At 50.3% G+C, this 14,406-nt stretch overlaps 3 protein-coding genes across 4 annotated transcripts; 1 reads left to right on the plus strand and 2 right to left on the minus strand.

Moving 5' to 3' along the window:
- Nucleotides 1–444: 444 nt before the first annotated feature.
- Nucleotides 445–2,032, minus strand: LOC108159407. Its single transcript, XM_017292648.2, has one exon. The coding sequence runs from the start codon at nt 2,023–2,025 to the stop codon at nt 1,585–1,587; it is 441 nt and encodes a 146-aa protein (XP_017148137.2). The 5' UTR covers nt 2,026–2,032; the 3' UTR covers nt 445–1,584.
- On the minus strand, nt 1,093–9,341 carry LOC108159405 (SRSF protein kinase 3). 2 transcript variants are annotated; one of them, XM_033397082.1, is made up of 4 exons: nt 8,691–9,341; nt 7,355–7,611; nt 3,015–3,708; nt 1,093–2,948 (listed from the first exon to the last, which is right to left on the minus strand). In XM_033397082.1, the coding sequence occupies exons 1-4, from the start codon at nt 9,256–9,258 to the stop codon at nt 2,032–2,034; spliced, it is 2,436 nt and encodes an 811-aa protein (XP_033252973.1). In that variant the 5' UTR covers nt 9,259–9,341; the 3' UTR covers nt 1,093–2,031. The 2 variants fall into 2 exon arrangements, with proteins under 2 accessions (XP_033252973.1, XP_017148135.2); XM_017292646.2 differs by lacking the exons at nt 1,093–2,948; nt 3,015–3,708 and adding an exon at nt 4,142–6,594 and having other exon boundaries at nt 6,661–7,611.
- Nucleotides 9,342–10,216: 875 nt separating this feature from the next.
- Nucleotides 10,217–13,607, plus strand: LOC117192413 (DNA replication factor Cdt1-like). The gene is made up of 3 exons (XM_033397083.1): nt 10,217–10,549; nt 10,686–11,329; nt 11,948–13,607. Exons 1-3 carry the CDS (start codon nt 10,469–10,471, stop codon nt 13,410–13,412), a joined length of 2,190 nt encoding a protein of 729 aa, XP_033252974.1. The 5' UTR covers nt 10,217–10,468; the 3' UTR covers nt 13,413–13,607.
- The last annotated feature ends 799 nt before the right edge of the window (nt 13,608–14,406 follow it).

Consider the following 14,406-nt stretch of genomic DNA (forward strand, 5'->3'; position numbering starts at 1 on the left):
CCCCTTCCGCCACCACAAAGGACGAAAATCTGTTGCATCCACAATATTGCACATTCGAGAAAACTAAAAACGCAGAATCATAGATAATGACCATATCTATCAGATTGCTGAATCTGGATCAGATCAGATCATTTTTATAGCCAATAGGAACAAATCAATTTGCAGTGGCTACGCAGCGAACGATGTCACGCTGACTGATTTTCTGTCTCTCTCGCACGCACTCTTTGTCGTGTCGTTTAATATAAGCAGCGTCTGCCGGAGGAGAGCCATACTGACTTAGTATCGGGTATAACCGTAGAGTTGCGGTGTCCGCAGCAACTCACAACGTTCCCCCTCGTTAGTATTCGTGTGTCAAAATGGTGTGTGTTTGCGGATGTTTGTGTGTTGGTTGTGAGATTTTCGAATATTTCTCTACCGATATTTTGTTTAATTAGTGTTTCTTAATTGTGTTTCTTGCGCTATTATTAAATGTTGAACAATATTTTGTTAGTGGCAGCTACATTGATATTCTTTTGCATACTACTTAGTTCCGCTTAAGATGTAAGATTGGATTCACTTGTGGCTGTTGTAACCTAATTTTTTGTTGGTAGTGCTCTTGAAGTTCTGGTTTGCTTTTTCTTCTACTACTCGTGGCTTGATATCAGTTTGTTCAGACGGTCTCTCAACCGAGGATAAACCAATTAGCTACGTTTGTATTATTGTTATTTTCAGCTCATTAATGAATGCTTTCCCATGTACATTTCCATCGACATATGCTAATAAAAAAACTCCTTTTCGGCCCTTGCAGACCAATGGACTCTAGTTCAATTAACTATGTTCGCTATAAACTCGCTATTTACTCGTGTGCTACATTTACCGATTCGCCTCTTGGCTAAATGTACACTAACAAATAGACATTTATCTATATATTGTATAGTTGTTTGGGGCCTTTGCGATTAAATGATTCATGTTGTGGGGGTTTCTGTCAACAAGTTGGATGGTGCATGGTCGATTATGGGGTCACGGTACGGGTAAGGGCACGGACATGAGCACCGACCAGGCAAAGTGCCGGCTGTCCTATGTACAGGATTAGTGGTAGGGTGGGTGTAGGTCTAGGTAGTAATACAGTGTTTAATTTCTTATGTACCAACGAAAATAGTCTAATTGTCGATGTAAAACACAGGAAATAAATAAAGACCTGGCATATCTAAAAACTAAACCGAATGGATATCTCATCATTAACATTAAACGATATAATTCAAATTGGTTCACGTGGGAGCAGGTGTAGATCAGGCATATTAGCGCCTTTCCGTGGTTCCTGGTTGATGGTTGTTGGTTGCTGGTTACTGTTTGCTGGCCGTCGGTCGCTGGTTGCTGATTGGCTGTGGTGTTTAGTGATTGCTAGAAGTTGCTGTTGCGTATGTTGCCGCGCGTTCGCCAACGGATGCAGCTGAGTAGGGCAACGCGGGCGGCCCGCAGCAGAATCTGGCCGTAGGAGCAGCAGGCGCAGATGCGACGCACACGCTCGGCCAGGTTGCGACGCCGGCAGCGACGGGCGGGACGATGCCAACGGGGCAAGTCCCGTCGTCGACGCCGCCGCTGATGTCACTTGCGGCGCTGGAAGACGCGCCGTAACGCTTTACGCCAGAAAATGCGCTGAGATTTGGACTTCGGATATGGCTGTGACTCCTCCATCTGGAAAACATTTAGATCAAGCATCTCTAAAACATCCCGCTCGGCGTCGTCGTTGATGATGCGTCGTCGCATGGGTGTGGCCGGCGCTGTACGGACTGTGGATGTTGAATTAGCCGCATGTGGATGAGGTGTGGGCGGTGCTGAGACAGCCATGAACGGTGCTACCGAATAGGGACGAGCTCTGAGCGCTGCCATATCTGCAGCCGATGTAGACGCAACTGATGAAATGGAGGCCAATGTGGCCACAGATGCCGATGACTCTACAAAGGTTGCTCCTGCCTCTCTTAGTCCTACGGCCCCTGCTCCATCAGCTGCTGGCTGGGTGGCACGCAACCAACAACCAGGTGGCATCGTATCTTATCTAAGCCACGGATGCTGCAGACACTCCGCAGCGGTGGCTCGCTTTGCCGGATCGAACTCTAGCATGGGCTTAAGGAAGGAGGCGAATGATTCCGCCTCGCTGTTCAGCCACTCGTACTTCTCTAGCAGCACATCCATCAGACCCCAGGGCTTCAGTCCCGTTATGTTGCGGAGCTCCCCGTTCCGGCTGAACGTCTGCTGGGCATAGGTGCCGCGGAACACGATGTGACGGGGTATGGGGCCGAGCAGCTCTATGATATGGGCCAAGTGATCCTCGTCCCGGGAGTACGTGTCGCCGGAGTGTGGCTCAAAGAGATAGTCTCCCGTGGCCAGCTCGAAGACCATGCAGGCAGTGCTCCAGATGTCTGCCGATGTGTCGTAGCCCGATCCCAGGATCACCTCAAGTGATCGATACTGCCGCGTCTGAATGTCCTCCGTGAAGTGGCGATCGACCCAGCAGGCATTGCCCAGATCGGCAATCTTCACTTGCACGTTGCACTCCTCCAGAGCCGGCTCTCGCTTCGGCCTGTGCTTTGACAGCGGCGGAGGTGGCGCCGGCGGCACTCCCGGATCGGAATATGGTTCATTGGTGGCCGACGAGGAGTTCGACATTGAGTTGCTTGAGATTTTCGAATTACTGTTCGAAGTCTGCTTCGAACTGGAGTTGTTGTTGTTCAGCGGCTGATACGATTGCTGCTCTTGCTGCTTCTCCTGTTTAGGTCGAAGCGGCATCTTCTTGCCGTCTGCCGCGCCATTTGATTGTCCCTTAACTGTGCTATTGCTATTGCTGTTGCTGTTGCTGCTACTGCCGTTGGTGTGGACGCCGCTCTTCCCGGCATTGATATTGTCGCCGCTGCTCGTCGAGTTCTCAAATTGCTGCTGAGGCTGCTGAGATTGAGACTGGTTGGATTTGTCTGATCCAGGAAGGGGTAAAGAGATGACAATTAATGGGTATCGACAGGGGAACGCGGGATACTTACTCTTGTTCTTTCGCTTCTTCTTCTTTTTGGCTTTCTCAGTATTATCTCCCGGTGCCTGGTGGCTGATGGCCTCCCCTTCCGGCTCCGTCTCCTGCTTGGGCACCACAGGCTGCTCAACAGCCACATCCTCATCATCACCGTCGTTCTCTTCTGGATCTTGTTCCAGCTTTACGTCCACGTCTAAGTCCTCCTCTCCATCGGAGATGGCAACATCGCCATTCTGCACCGAATTTGCATTGTGGTTCGCGACACAGTCCGCCTGGACCTCAGCAGCATTTGCGTCTGCAGCTGACTGCCCGGTCTGCTCGAGATAGTCCCGCTGCTTCTTGAACAGCTCCATGCGCTTCTTCGCCTTCTTCTTGAGCTTTTTTTTCTTGTTCTTGCTCATCTTGCCGGTGATCTGGGGCTCGCGATACTCCTTGGGCGCCCGACTGACCAGCGACGGGTACATCTTGGAGTTCATGCAGTACAGCTTGGTGGCCTCAGTGGCCATGGAGCGCACATGCGGCTCGTCCACGCATAGCAGCACGTTCTCAGGCTTGATGTCTGTGTGGATGATTTTGCAGCAGGTGTGCAAGTAGTCCAGGCCCTCCAGTATTTGGCGCGTAATGGCCTTTACGTTGGCCAGTGGTATGCCGCGGTAATTGGACTTGCGGATGAGCTTCAGCAGATTGTCGCCCAGCACTTCAAACACCATGCAAAGGACGAAAATCTGTTGCATCCACAATATTGCACATTCGAGAAAACTAAAAACGCAGAATCATAGATAATGACCATATCTATCAGATTGCTGAATCTGGATCAGATCAGATCATTTTTATAGCCAATAGGAACAAATCAATTTGCAGTGGCTACGCAGCGAACGATGTCACGCTGACTGATTTTCTGTCTCTCTCGCACGCACTCTTTGTCGTGTCGTTTAATATTAGCAGCGTCTGCCGGAGGAGAGCCATACTGACTTAGTATCGGGTATAACCGTAGAGTTGCGGTGTCCGCAGCAACTCACAACGTTCCCCCTCGTTAGTATTCGTGTGTCAAAATGGTGTGTGTTTGCGGATGTTTGTGTGTTGGTTGTGAGATTTTCGAATATTTCTCTACCGATATTTTGTTTAATTAGTGTTTCTTAATTGTGTTTCTTGCGCTATTATTAAATGTTGAACAATATTTTGTTAGTGGCAGCTACATTGATATTCTTTTGCATACTACTTAGTTCCGCTTAAGATGTAAGATTGGATTCACTTGTGGCTGTTGTAACCTAATTTTTTGTTGGTAGTGCTCTTGAAGTTCTGGTTTGCTTTTTCTTCTACTACTCGTGGCTTGATATCAGTTTGTTCAGACGGTCTCTCAACCGAGGATAAACCAATTAGCTACGTTTGTATTATTGTTATTTTCAGCTCATTAATGAATGCTTTCCCATGTACATTTCCATCGACATATGCTAATAAAAAAACTCCTTTTCGGCCCTTGCAGACCAATGGACTCTAGTTCAATTAACTATGTTCGCTATAAACTCGCTATTTACTCGTGTGCTACATTTACCGATTCGCCTCTTGGCTAAATGTACACTAACAAATAGACATTTATCTATATATTGTATAGTTGTTTGGGGCCTTTGCGATTAAATGATTCATGTTGTGGGGGTTTCTGTCAACAAGTTGGATGGTGCATGGTCGATTATGGGGTCACGGTACGGGTAAGGGCACGGACATGAGCACCGACCAGGCAAAGTGCCGGCTGTCCTATGTACAGGATTAGTGGTAGGGTGGGTGTAGGTCTAGGTAGTAATACAGTGTTTAATTTCTTATGTACCAACGAAAATAGTCTAATTGTCGATGTAAAACACAGGAAATAAATAAAGACCTGGCATATCTAAAAACTAAACCGAATGGATATCTCATCATTAACATTAAACGATATAATTCAAATTGGTTCACGTGGGAGCAGGTGTAGATCAGGCATATTAGCGCCTTTCCGTGGTTCCTGGTTGATGGTTGTTGGTTGCTGGTTACTGTTTGCTGGCCGTCGGTCGCTGGTTGCTGATTGGCTGTGGTGTTTAGTGATTGCTAGAAGTTGCTGTTGCGTATGTTGCCGCGCGTTCGCCAACGGATGCAGCTGAGTAGGGCAACGCGGGCGGCCCGCAGCAGAATCTGGCCGTAGGAGCAGCAGGCGCAGATGCGACGCACACGCTCGGCCAGGTTGCGACGCCGGCAGCGACGGGCGGGACGATGCCAACGGGGCAAGTCCCGTCGTCGACGCCGCCGCTGATGTCACTTGCGGCGCTGGAAGACGCGCCGTAACGCTTTACGCCAGAAAATGCGCTGAGATTTGGACTTCGGATATGGCTGTGACTCCTCCATCTGGGAAACATTTAGATCAAGCATCTCTAAAACATCCCGCTCGGCGTCGTCGTTGATGATGCGTCGTCGCATGGGTGTGGCCGGCGCTGTACGGACTGTGGATGTTGAATTAGCCGCATGTGGATGAGGTGTGGGCGGTGCCATATCTGCAGCCGATGTAGACGCAACTGATGAAATGGAGGCCAATGTGGCCACAGATGCCGATGACTCTACAAAGGTTGCTCCTGCCTCTCTTAGTCCTACGGCCCCTGCTCCATCAGCTGCTGGCTGGGTGGCACGCAACCAACAACCAGGTGGCATCGTATCTTATCTAAGCCAGGGATGCTGCAGACACTCCGCAGCGGTGGCTCGCTTTGCCGGATCGAACTCTAGCATGGGCTTAAGGAAGGAGGCGAATGATTCCGCCTCGCTGTTCAGCCACTCGTACTTCTCTAGCAGCACATCCATCAGACCCCAGGGCTTCAGTCCCGTTATGTTGCGGAGCTCCCCGTTCCTGCTGAACGTCTGCTGGGCATAGGTGCCGCGGAACACGATGTGACGGGGTATGGGGCCGAGCAGCTCTATGATATGGGCCAAGTGATCCTCGTCCCGGGAGTACGTGTCGCCGGAGTGTGGCTCAAAGAGATAGTCTCCCGTGGCCAGCTCGAAGACCATGCAGGCAGTGCTCCAGATGTCTGCCGATGTGTCGTAGCCCGAGCCCAGGATCACCTCAAGTGATCGATACTGCCGCGTCTGAATGTCCTCCGTGAAGTGGCGATCGACCCAGCAGGCATTGCCCAGATCGGCAATCTTCACTTGCACGTTGCACTCCTCCAGAGCCGGCTCTCGCTTCGGCCTGTGCTTTGACAGCGGCGGAGGTGGCGCCGGCGGCACTCCCGGATCGGAATATGGTTCATTGGTGGCCGACGAGGAGTTCGACATTGAGTTGCTTGAGATTTTCGAATTACTGTTCGAAGTCTGCTTCGAACTGGAGTTGTTGTTGTTCAGCGGCTGATACGATTGCTGCTCTTGCTGCTTCTCCTGTTTAGGTCGAAGCGGCATCTTCTTGCCGTCTGCCGCGCCATTTGATTGTCCCTTAACTGTGCTATTGCTATTGCTGTTGCTGTTGCTGCTACTGCCGTTGGTGTGGACGCCGCTCTTCCCGGCATTGATATTGTCGCCGCTGCTCGTCGAGTTCTCAAATTGCTGCTGAGGCTGCTGAGATTGAGACTGGTTGGATTTGTCTGATCCAGGAAGGGGTAAAGAGATGACAATTAATGGGTATCGACAGGGGAACGCGGGATACTTACTCTTGTTCTTTCGCTTCTTCTTCTTTTTGGCTTTCTCAGTATTATCTCCCGGTGCCTGGTGGCTGATGGCCTCCCCTTCCGGCTCCGTCTCCTGCTTGGGCACCACAGGCTGCTCAACAGCCACATCCTCATCATCACCGTCGTTCTCTTCTGGATCTTGTTCCAGCTTTACGTCCACGTCTAAGTCCTCCTCTCCATCGGAGATGGCAACATCGCCATTCTGCACCGAATTTGCATTGTGGTTCGCGACACAGTCCGCCTGGACCTCAGCAGCATTTGCGTCTGCAGCTGACTGCCCGGTCTGCTCGAGATAGTCCCGCTGCTTCTTGAACAGCTCCATGCGCTTCTTCGCCTTCTTCTTGAGCTTTTTTTTCTTGTTCTTGCTCATCTTGCCGGTGATCTGGGGCTCGCGATACTCCTTGGGCGCCCGACTGACCAGCGACGGGTACATCTTGGAGTTCATGCAGTACAGCTTGGTGGCCTCAGTGGCCATGGAGCGCACATGCGGCTCGTCCACGCATAGCAGCACGTTCTCAGGCTTGATGTCTGTGTGGATGATTTTGCAGCAGGTGTGCAAGTAGTCCAGGCCCTCCAGTATTTGGCGCGTAATGGCCTTTACGTTGGCCAGTGGTATGCCGCGGTAATTGGACTTGCGGATGAGCTTCAGCAGATTGTCGCCCAGCACTTCAAACACCATGCAAATGTGGGTCCCGTTTACCCCACTAATCTTGAAGTCATCCAGCATCTGCACGGTCTTTTGGCGGCGCGGATTGGACGGATCCGTCTCGCGCACCGTTCTGAGTATCTTGATCTCATCCTTGGCCGTCTCGGCAAAATGCGGCGCCGACTTTACAACCTTGATGGCCACGTAGCGCTTCTCCTGCAGATCCCAGCACAGCCAGACGGTAGAGAAGTGGCCCCAGCCCAACTTCCGGATGACATGATAGCGACCTGGGGAGCGATAATGAAATTAATGCTGTTTGTTCTTCAGGGTTAAAGTTCAAAATGGGCACAACACAACCACTCAGAAAAATGAAATCACAAATATTCGCCTCTGATAGCAGCAAATCCATTTTAATCACCCCACTGACACTCCACGACTAAATCGCGAGAGCGAGACTACTCTCCATCGTTTACCCTTGGATTAAATTCAATTAAACGCAGTCCTTCAGCAGTCAGCCTACGCCCCTCTGGTTGTGGAACGCACAGACTGTGGGTGGACCTTTAAGGGATTTTGAACGAGCAAAGTCTGTGAAGCAATTCTAAAGCCCAGGCCTGGGAGCTGTCAATATAGGGAAACGTTCCATTTGTACTTTTGAGGTTTTTGCAACATCGTGAAGCACGACTGAAAGATGGGCGGAATGTTTTCACATATAGGCATATGCAACAACATCAGGCGCTCGTTTAGACATTAGATTTTCGTTATCAGGCTCTTTTATCGTAATGTTGTTGAAAGTTTGACGGGGATTAGGTTTTGTCAGAGCTGCTGGGCAGGCAAATGGATCTGCTGGGGAAAACATGCAGCTGACAGGAGTATCCGGGATGACGACTGGGGGGGGGCGGCGCTTTCGTTCGGAAGGAAAATGCTGCAGAGTGGATGCATCCGAGAGGATTGTGGGTGGATGTCAAAAACGGTGACAGCCCCTTTTTACTGTCACTGTTGTTGCCGTTGTCACAACACGAGCTGCCCTGCCCCTCCCACTCAACGGAAAAGCACCCCCTGAAAAGGGCACAGCAAAACGCACGGATAGAATTCGATTTATCTGTGGGAAAGCTTTCGCACAGAGACCCATTGGCAACCTGTTGTTGTTGTTAATCGGTTTTTTGGGCGGAGGCCCTGCTCGAAAGGCCAATATGGCCACCTATCCAGGCATTTAATTGAGCACCCAACTGGGAATGGGTGGCGTTGTGGGTTACCACGGTTGAAGTGACAGGACAGCAGCCCGAAACCCAATTCGTGTTCGGATGGGTTTTGGGGAGTGTAGAGTGTAGATTGTGTGGTGTGGGGTGCAAACAGGTGCCAGTCTTACCCTGAAAGAGGTCACCAATGTTGACAGGATGGTAGCCACCCTTGCAGTAGTCCTCCTTCAGCTCCTGCTCCTCGTTCTCGCTGTTCAGCTCCGACTCGTACGACTCGTTCGAGGAGCTGCGCGGCGGCTGCTGCTGCTGCTGCTGCTTTTGCTGTTGCTGCTGATTGTGATTGCTCTTCGACTGTGATTGCATTTGCGATTGCAATTGCGACGGCGGCTGATAGTGGTTGGAGGTCTCTGGGGTGCTGCCCGACCCGCCGCTTGACGTGGATGTGGCCGTTGCTGTGGCCTTACTAAAGGAGGTGGGGACAGCGGCGGGTGCGATTCCAACGCTGCCAGACGGATGCACTTCGGGCTTACTGGGGCTATTATTAGCATTTTCTGGTGCTGCTGCCGTAGCACAGTTTTCAGTCTGGGAATTCTGCTGCTGTTGCTGTTGCTGCGGTTCCTGTGACGGATTCCCAGCTACCACACCGTTCTGCTTGCCCCGCTTCTTGTTGTTTTTATGACGCTTCTTCTTCGCTTGAATGGTCAAAACGCGTCGGTTGACGTCAGCTTTGGCGTTCATGATGTTCTGTCTATTGCTTTTCGCGTATTATTTTTGCTTTTTCCGCCGACTGTGTGGCTGTGGCAGTAACTGTGTGTGTGTAACAGCTGTTGTGCGGAGTGAAAAGGGAAAGAAGAAGAAACAACGTGCACAGATCTCAATAAGGCAATGTACAATGTTTTACGCTTGTATTGTGTTTTTGCTGTATTCGCACGCCTACAACAAAAAAACCGAATCGTCTACTTGCCTCGGGGCTCCCACTTGTTCCAAATTGACACCGCTGCTGCTGCTTCTGCGTTTGCCGTTTGCCTTTGCTTTGACAACTGGATTTCTGCACGAAAAATCGGGACGAAATTAGCACATTGAACGCTCACGAGAATGTGGGCATCAGATGCCAACTGCACAGCAAATAGTCTTCACTTCGGCTTAATACTATGAAAGAGTCGATCGCTTACTATTTTGGTATAAAAATATATGTTTTATTTCATGGAAAAATCAAACAATCAGTCGTCGACTACTGCTCTGCTGTGTGTTGTGTGTTATCGAAAACAGGGCCTGCCACTTGGTAAACGACGTAACGTAAGCAGGAACGTCATTATTGCTTAAGGTCTAGCCCTTGCTCACTCACACACTGCGAAAGCCAGCCAGGTGTCTATTGCCGACTCGCTTTCTCCTCTGGCTATGGTTAGTACACACTTTATAAGCATTTTTGCGCAGTGATTAGTTTGCCAGCAGCTCGTTTGTTGCCCTGAAAGGTCGATTATGGCCAACTTACATGGTTCGGTACGCCTTAACATACTAATCCAATAGCACTTCGGATCGCAAACATTGCAAAACGCTCGGAAATGCAGTCAAAAATGTGCAATTCCACGCACACAGCTAAAAATCCGCAATAGTAGTTTTTACTAAAACAACCCTGCTGCTATCAGCTGTTTTCTGTTCGGCATCTTGTAATACTTCGTGCGATATATCGATATATCGTACGCACTTTCTAGCACTGCTCAATCGTCTCTTTCAAACACTGCCCGCGTTTTGGCGCAATAATAATTTTTGGAGGGAAATTGCATCTTGAGAAAAGTCGTGGCCCATTTGTAATTTGAGCAGTGCTGTGGCACGACGATAAAGGACTGATAAAGGAAAAAATAAGTGAAATAAGAAGCAAAGACCGGACGTGCCAAAAGTGAAATAAGCATACAATTTAAACTGCAACTATAAATCAGACCACAAAGAAATGGCTCAGCCATCGGTAGCAGCATTTTTTACTAATCGCAAACGCGCCGCTCTCGATGATGCTATCACAATTAAGAATCGGGTAAGTTGGACCAAAAACGTGACCATCACAGTGCCCAAGATTGTTATTGAGTTTGTCTGTGTGTGTTGGTGCGACTGCATCATCCTGCGGCCATTTTCGAAAATCTTATTTTCATGGAAACTCTTGCCCATTGCAGCGTCTTGTGGAGCCTGCGCAGTCTGCCCAGCCGCAAAGCCCAGCCCCAGCCAAGGCCCAAGATGCAGATATCGACACCCTCAAGGCGGCGGCCAGCGGGATGCGCACCCGCTCAGGTCGCAGCACCAAGCTGATTGTCACCCCTCAAGAGACGGCGACCAAGAAGAAGCCAGCCAAGCTGGAGCCCCATATCAAGCAGCCCAAGCTGGTACAGTACATTCGCAAGGGGACGCTCTCACCCAGGAAGCAGACGGCCACCAAGATCGACGAGGAGCAACTGCTGCTGCCGGTTAACGAGCAGACGCCAAAAGTGAGCTTCACCATTACTAGCCAACAGAATGCGGACAACATGCAACGGGGCATGCGCACGCCCACCAAACAGATCCTCAAGGCGGCCTCGCCCATCAAGCACTGCGACCTGAAACGCCAGCTAACCTTCGATGAAGTGAAGAACAAGATCTCGCGCAGCGCCAATATGCAGGAGCTGAAGGCGGTCTTGGCCCGCAAGGCGGCCCTCGAGCAGAAGCGCAAGGAGCAGGAGGAGCGCAATCGTCGACTCCGCGAGGCCGGCCCCTCCCCATCAAAGGCGAGCCTGTCTGTGCAGCTGAAGGAGTTCGACACCATTGAGCTAGAGGTGCTGACAAGGTAAGAAGCACAAGAATAGGAGTAATGCAAATTTCCGATGGCACTGCTGCCTTCCACAATAATTTCAAACTGTTTGCTGTGGCCTAGAATCGGCGTAAACAGCGCCAGAGTAGAGTACAGCTGGCCAGCGAAAAACCGGGTAACATCAATACCGAACGCCAAAAGCCCAGCCAAATTGTTGCTGTGTCTGCTGCAATCGAGGTCGCTCTGGGTCGCTCCGAGTCTCTGTTATTCAAGCGTCCAATTGCTGAAATGGCATTTCTCCAGCAGAGTAACTGACGACTTGCTCGAGCCATCACTATGATACAACATTCTCGTGTACTTGAATTTATGTTGCCCTCAGCATGCATGCATGTGTGCTGTGCTATGTTTACCCTTCGCCAACGTTACATTCCGGCCTGACCTTCCCTCTCGCTTTCCCCTTCGGGGGTTGTTTTCTTCCATGTGTATCCTTTGTTAGGATCGCATGGGAATGTGCGTGCACCTCAGGTAGCAGGAACCTTTTTCTGTAACGGCTTTCCTGCCCATTCGGGGTGGGTCCAAGTGTATGGCCTAAGTGTGTATAGGAATTGTTTCGAATAGGAACTGATGATCGTTTCCCATCCCCTGTCATTGCAGCCCCCTGAAGACCTTCAAGACACCCACCAAACTGCCGCCACCCACACCGGACAAACATGAGCTGATGTCGCCGCGGCACACGGACGCCTCCAAGCGCCTGCACTTCAGTCCGGCCAAGAATGGGTCGCCTGTCAAGCTGGTGGAAGTGCCGGCCTACAAGCGCTACGCCAGCCTTGCGGAGACCAGCAAGGCAGGGCAGCTCCCGCTGCCGTACAAGTATCGGTATTTGCTGGACGTCTTCAAGGGCCTGGACTCGGTGGTGGCCATGTTCCATAACCGCATGGAGTGCATCACGTTCAAGAAGCTGAAGCCGGCTGTGCAACGAATGCTGCGCAAGAACTTTACCGAGCTGCATCTGGCCCAGATCAAGGCTGTCTATCCCGAGGCCTTCATCTTTAGTCAAATGAAGATGCGAAACTTTGGCTCGGTATCCAAGGCGGATTACTACCAGCTAATGATCAGCCCCAATGTGGAGCCGGTACCGGAGGAGGTGCAGGAGCAGACGCAGCCGCATCAGCGCCACAAGAAGATCAACGAAGACGATGTGCTAGCGTCGGCCCAGTCGACGTCCATGAATCCACACGTCAAGACGGCGCGTATGCATCGATTCCAGAACCTTCTGCTCGATCGTGTAAAGCAGGCGCACGCCAAGTTCCTTCGCTCACTGGACCCCCCGATCTTCATTGAGAAGGCGCTAACTCGCTGGCATCCCCAGTTCGAGCTGGAGAACTGTCTAGAGGTGGAGTTGGCTCAACTGCCCCAGCCCCCGAATGTGGAGAAGTACTCCACGGCCAAGGACATAATCTCGACGGCTCGCAATCTGTTCAACTGCGCCACGCCTATAGAGAGAGCGATGGTCCGCTACGAGGCCAAGGTGAAGGCCGACAAGCAAGCTGCTGCTGCTGTATCCAATGTTACTGCCAACTCCAAGCCTCCAGAAGCGGACCCACAACAAAAGACAGCAGCAACAACAGAAGGAAAGGAAAAAGGAGTAAATGCAATACCCGAAACGTCTACTGCCACGCCCACGGTGAAAGAGTGCCCTGTCCCAGACGCCACTTCAAATCTGCTCAAGGGCCTGCCCAAGACGCTGATCGAAAAGATTCGGGCCAAGCAGGCGGCTAAAGCCCTGGAAGCCATGACAAGGCGGCCATCGCAGGACCAGGAGGCAACTAAGTACTCGCGCCTGCCGGAACTGGCGCTACATTTACGCAACGTGTTCGTGACGGAGCGCAAGGGGGTGCTCACCCTCGAGGTAATTATCAAGAAGATCCAGAACAGTTTCCGGGCCAACCTAACGCCCCAGGAAATTGAGGCGCACCTGAAGCTCCTCGCTAAGGAGCTTCCCGCGTGGGCAGCCTTCCACGAGGTACGGAAGACCATGTATGTTAAGGTCGCCAAGGACATGGACATGAACAAGATCATCGAGAAGCTGGAGAGCATCGCGAATGGAAAGAGCACCTGATAACTGGAACGGAACCCGGTACCGTAACGGATCTTAAGAGTCTCCCCATCATTGACCCTGTGGCCACATCCAGCTATATCTTTAAGTACATGTTTAGCTAGCAAATATTGTATTGAAACCAGATTATACCCTACACCTATATATATTGTTACTCTTATATCACACTGACATTTCACACTAAATAATTGACAATTATTTCGCAATCGATTCATCACATTATATTACTATTACGATGTTTTTCCATGTTATAATACGTTAATAAATAAATGTTTTTGCTGGATATTTTGCTAATTATACCCGATACTCAAAATGAGTATTGGGGTATATTAGATTTGTGGTAAAAGTGGATGTGTGTCCCGTCCAGAAGGAATCGTTTCCGACCCCATAAAGTATATATATTCTTGATCAGAATCAATAGCCGATTCGATTGAGCCATGTCTGTCTGTCCGTCTGTCCGTCTGTCCGTCCCCTTCAGCGCCTAGTGCTCAAAGACTATAAGAGCTAGAGCAACGATGTTTTGTATCCAGACTTCTGTGATATGTCACTGCTACAAAAATATTTCAAAACTTCGCCCCGCCCACTTCCGCCCCCACAAAGGACGAAAATCTGTGGCATCCACATTTTTAAAGATACGATAAAACCAAAAACTCAGAATCGTAGAGGATGACTATATGTTTTAGAATGTAAGATCTCAGCCAGATCGTATAATTATTATAGCCAGAATCAAGAAAATAATTTCATTCTTTCTCGCTCATTCTCTCTCTAACACACAGGTTTCATGGTCGGTTTTGCCAATTGCAAAATATGAGTTCAAGGATCTCAGAACCTATAAGAGCCAGAGCAACCAAATTTGGTATCCACACTCCTGTGATATCGGACCTTGACCGTTTCGTGTCCAAATTTCGCCACCCCCCTTTCCGCCCCCGCAAAGGACGAAAATCTGGGGCATCCACAAATCTCAGAGACTATTAAGGCTAGAGTAACCAAATTTGGT

Source organism: Drosophila miranda (genome assembly GCF_003369915.1).
Source record: "Drosophila miranda strain MSH22 chromosome Y unlocalized genomic scaffold, D.miranda_PacBio2.1 Contig_Y2_pilon, whole genome shotgun sequence".
In the NCBI taxonomy this organism is placed as follows: domain Eukaryota; kingdom Metazoa; phylum Arthropoda; class Insecta; order Diptera; family Drosophilidae; genus Drosophila; species Drosophila miranda.

Bases quoted from the DNA above. Each gene is read 5' to 3' on its own strand.
- LOC108159407 (XM_017292648.2), bottom strand. From the start codon at position 2,025: ATGCCACCTGGTTGTTGGTTGCGTGCCACCCAGCCAGCAGCTGATGGA.
- LOC108159405 (XM_033397082.1), bottom strand. From the start codon at position 9,258: ATGAACGCCAAAGCTGACGTCAACCGACGCGTTTTGACCATTCAAGCG. The intron at 7,612-8,690 runs GTAAGACTGGCA...ATCGCTCCCCAG, and splicing joins CATTGGTGACCTCTTTCAGG to GTCGCTATCATGTCATCCGG. The intron at 2,949-3,014 runs GTAAGTATCCCG...TTCCTGGATCAG, and splicing joins GAAGAAGCGAAAGAACAAGA to ACAAATCCAACCAGTCTCAA.
- LOC117192413 (XM_033397083.1), top strand. From the start codon at position 10,469: ATGGCTCAGCCATCGGTAGCAGCATTTTTTACTAATCGCAAACGCGCC. The intron at 10,550-10,685 runs GTAAGTTGGACC...TGCCCATTGCAG, and splicing joins CTATCACAATTAAGAATCGG to CGTCTTGTGGAGCCTGCGCA. The intron at 11,330-11,947 runs GTAAGAAGCACA...CTGTCATTGCAG, and splicing joins GAGCTAGAGGTGCTGACAAG to CCCCCTGAAGACCTTCAAGA.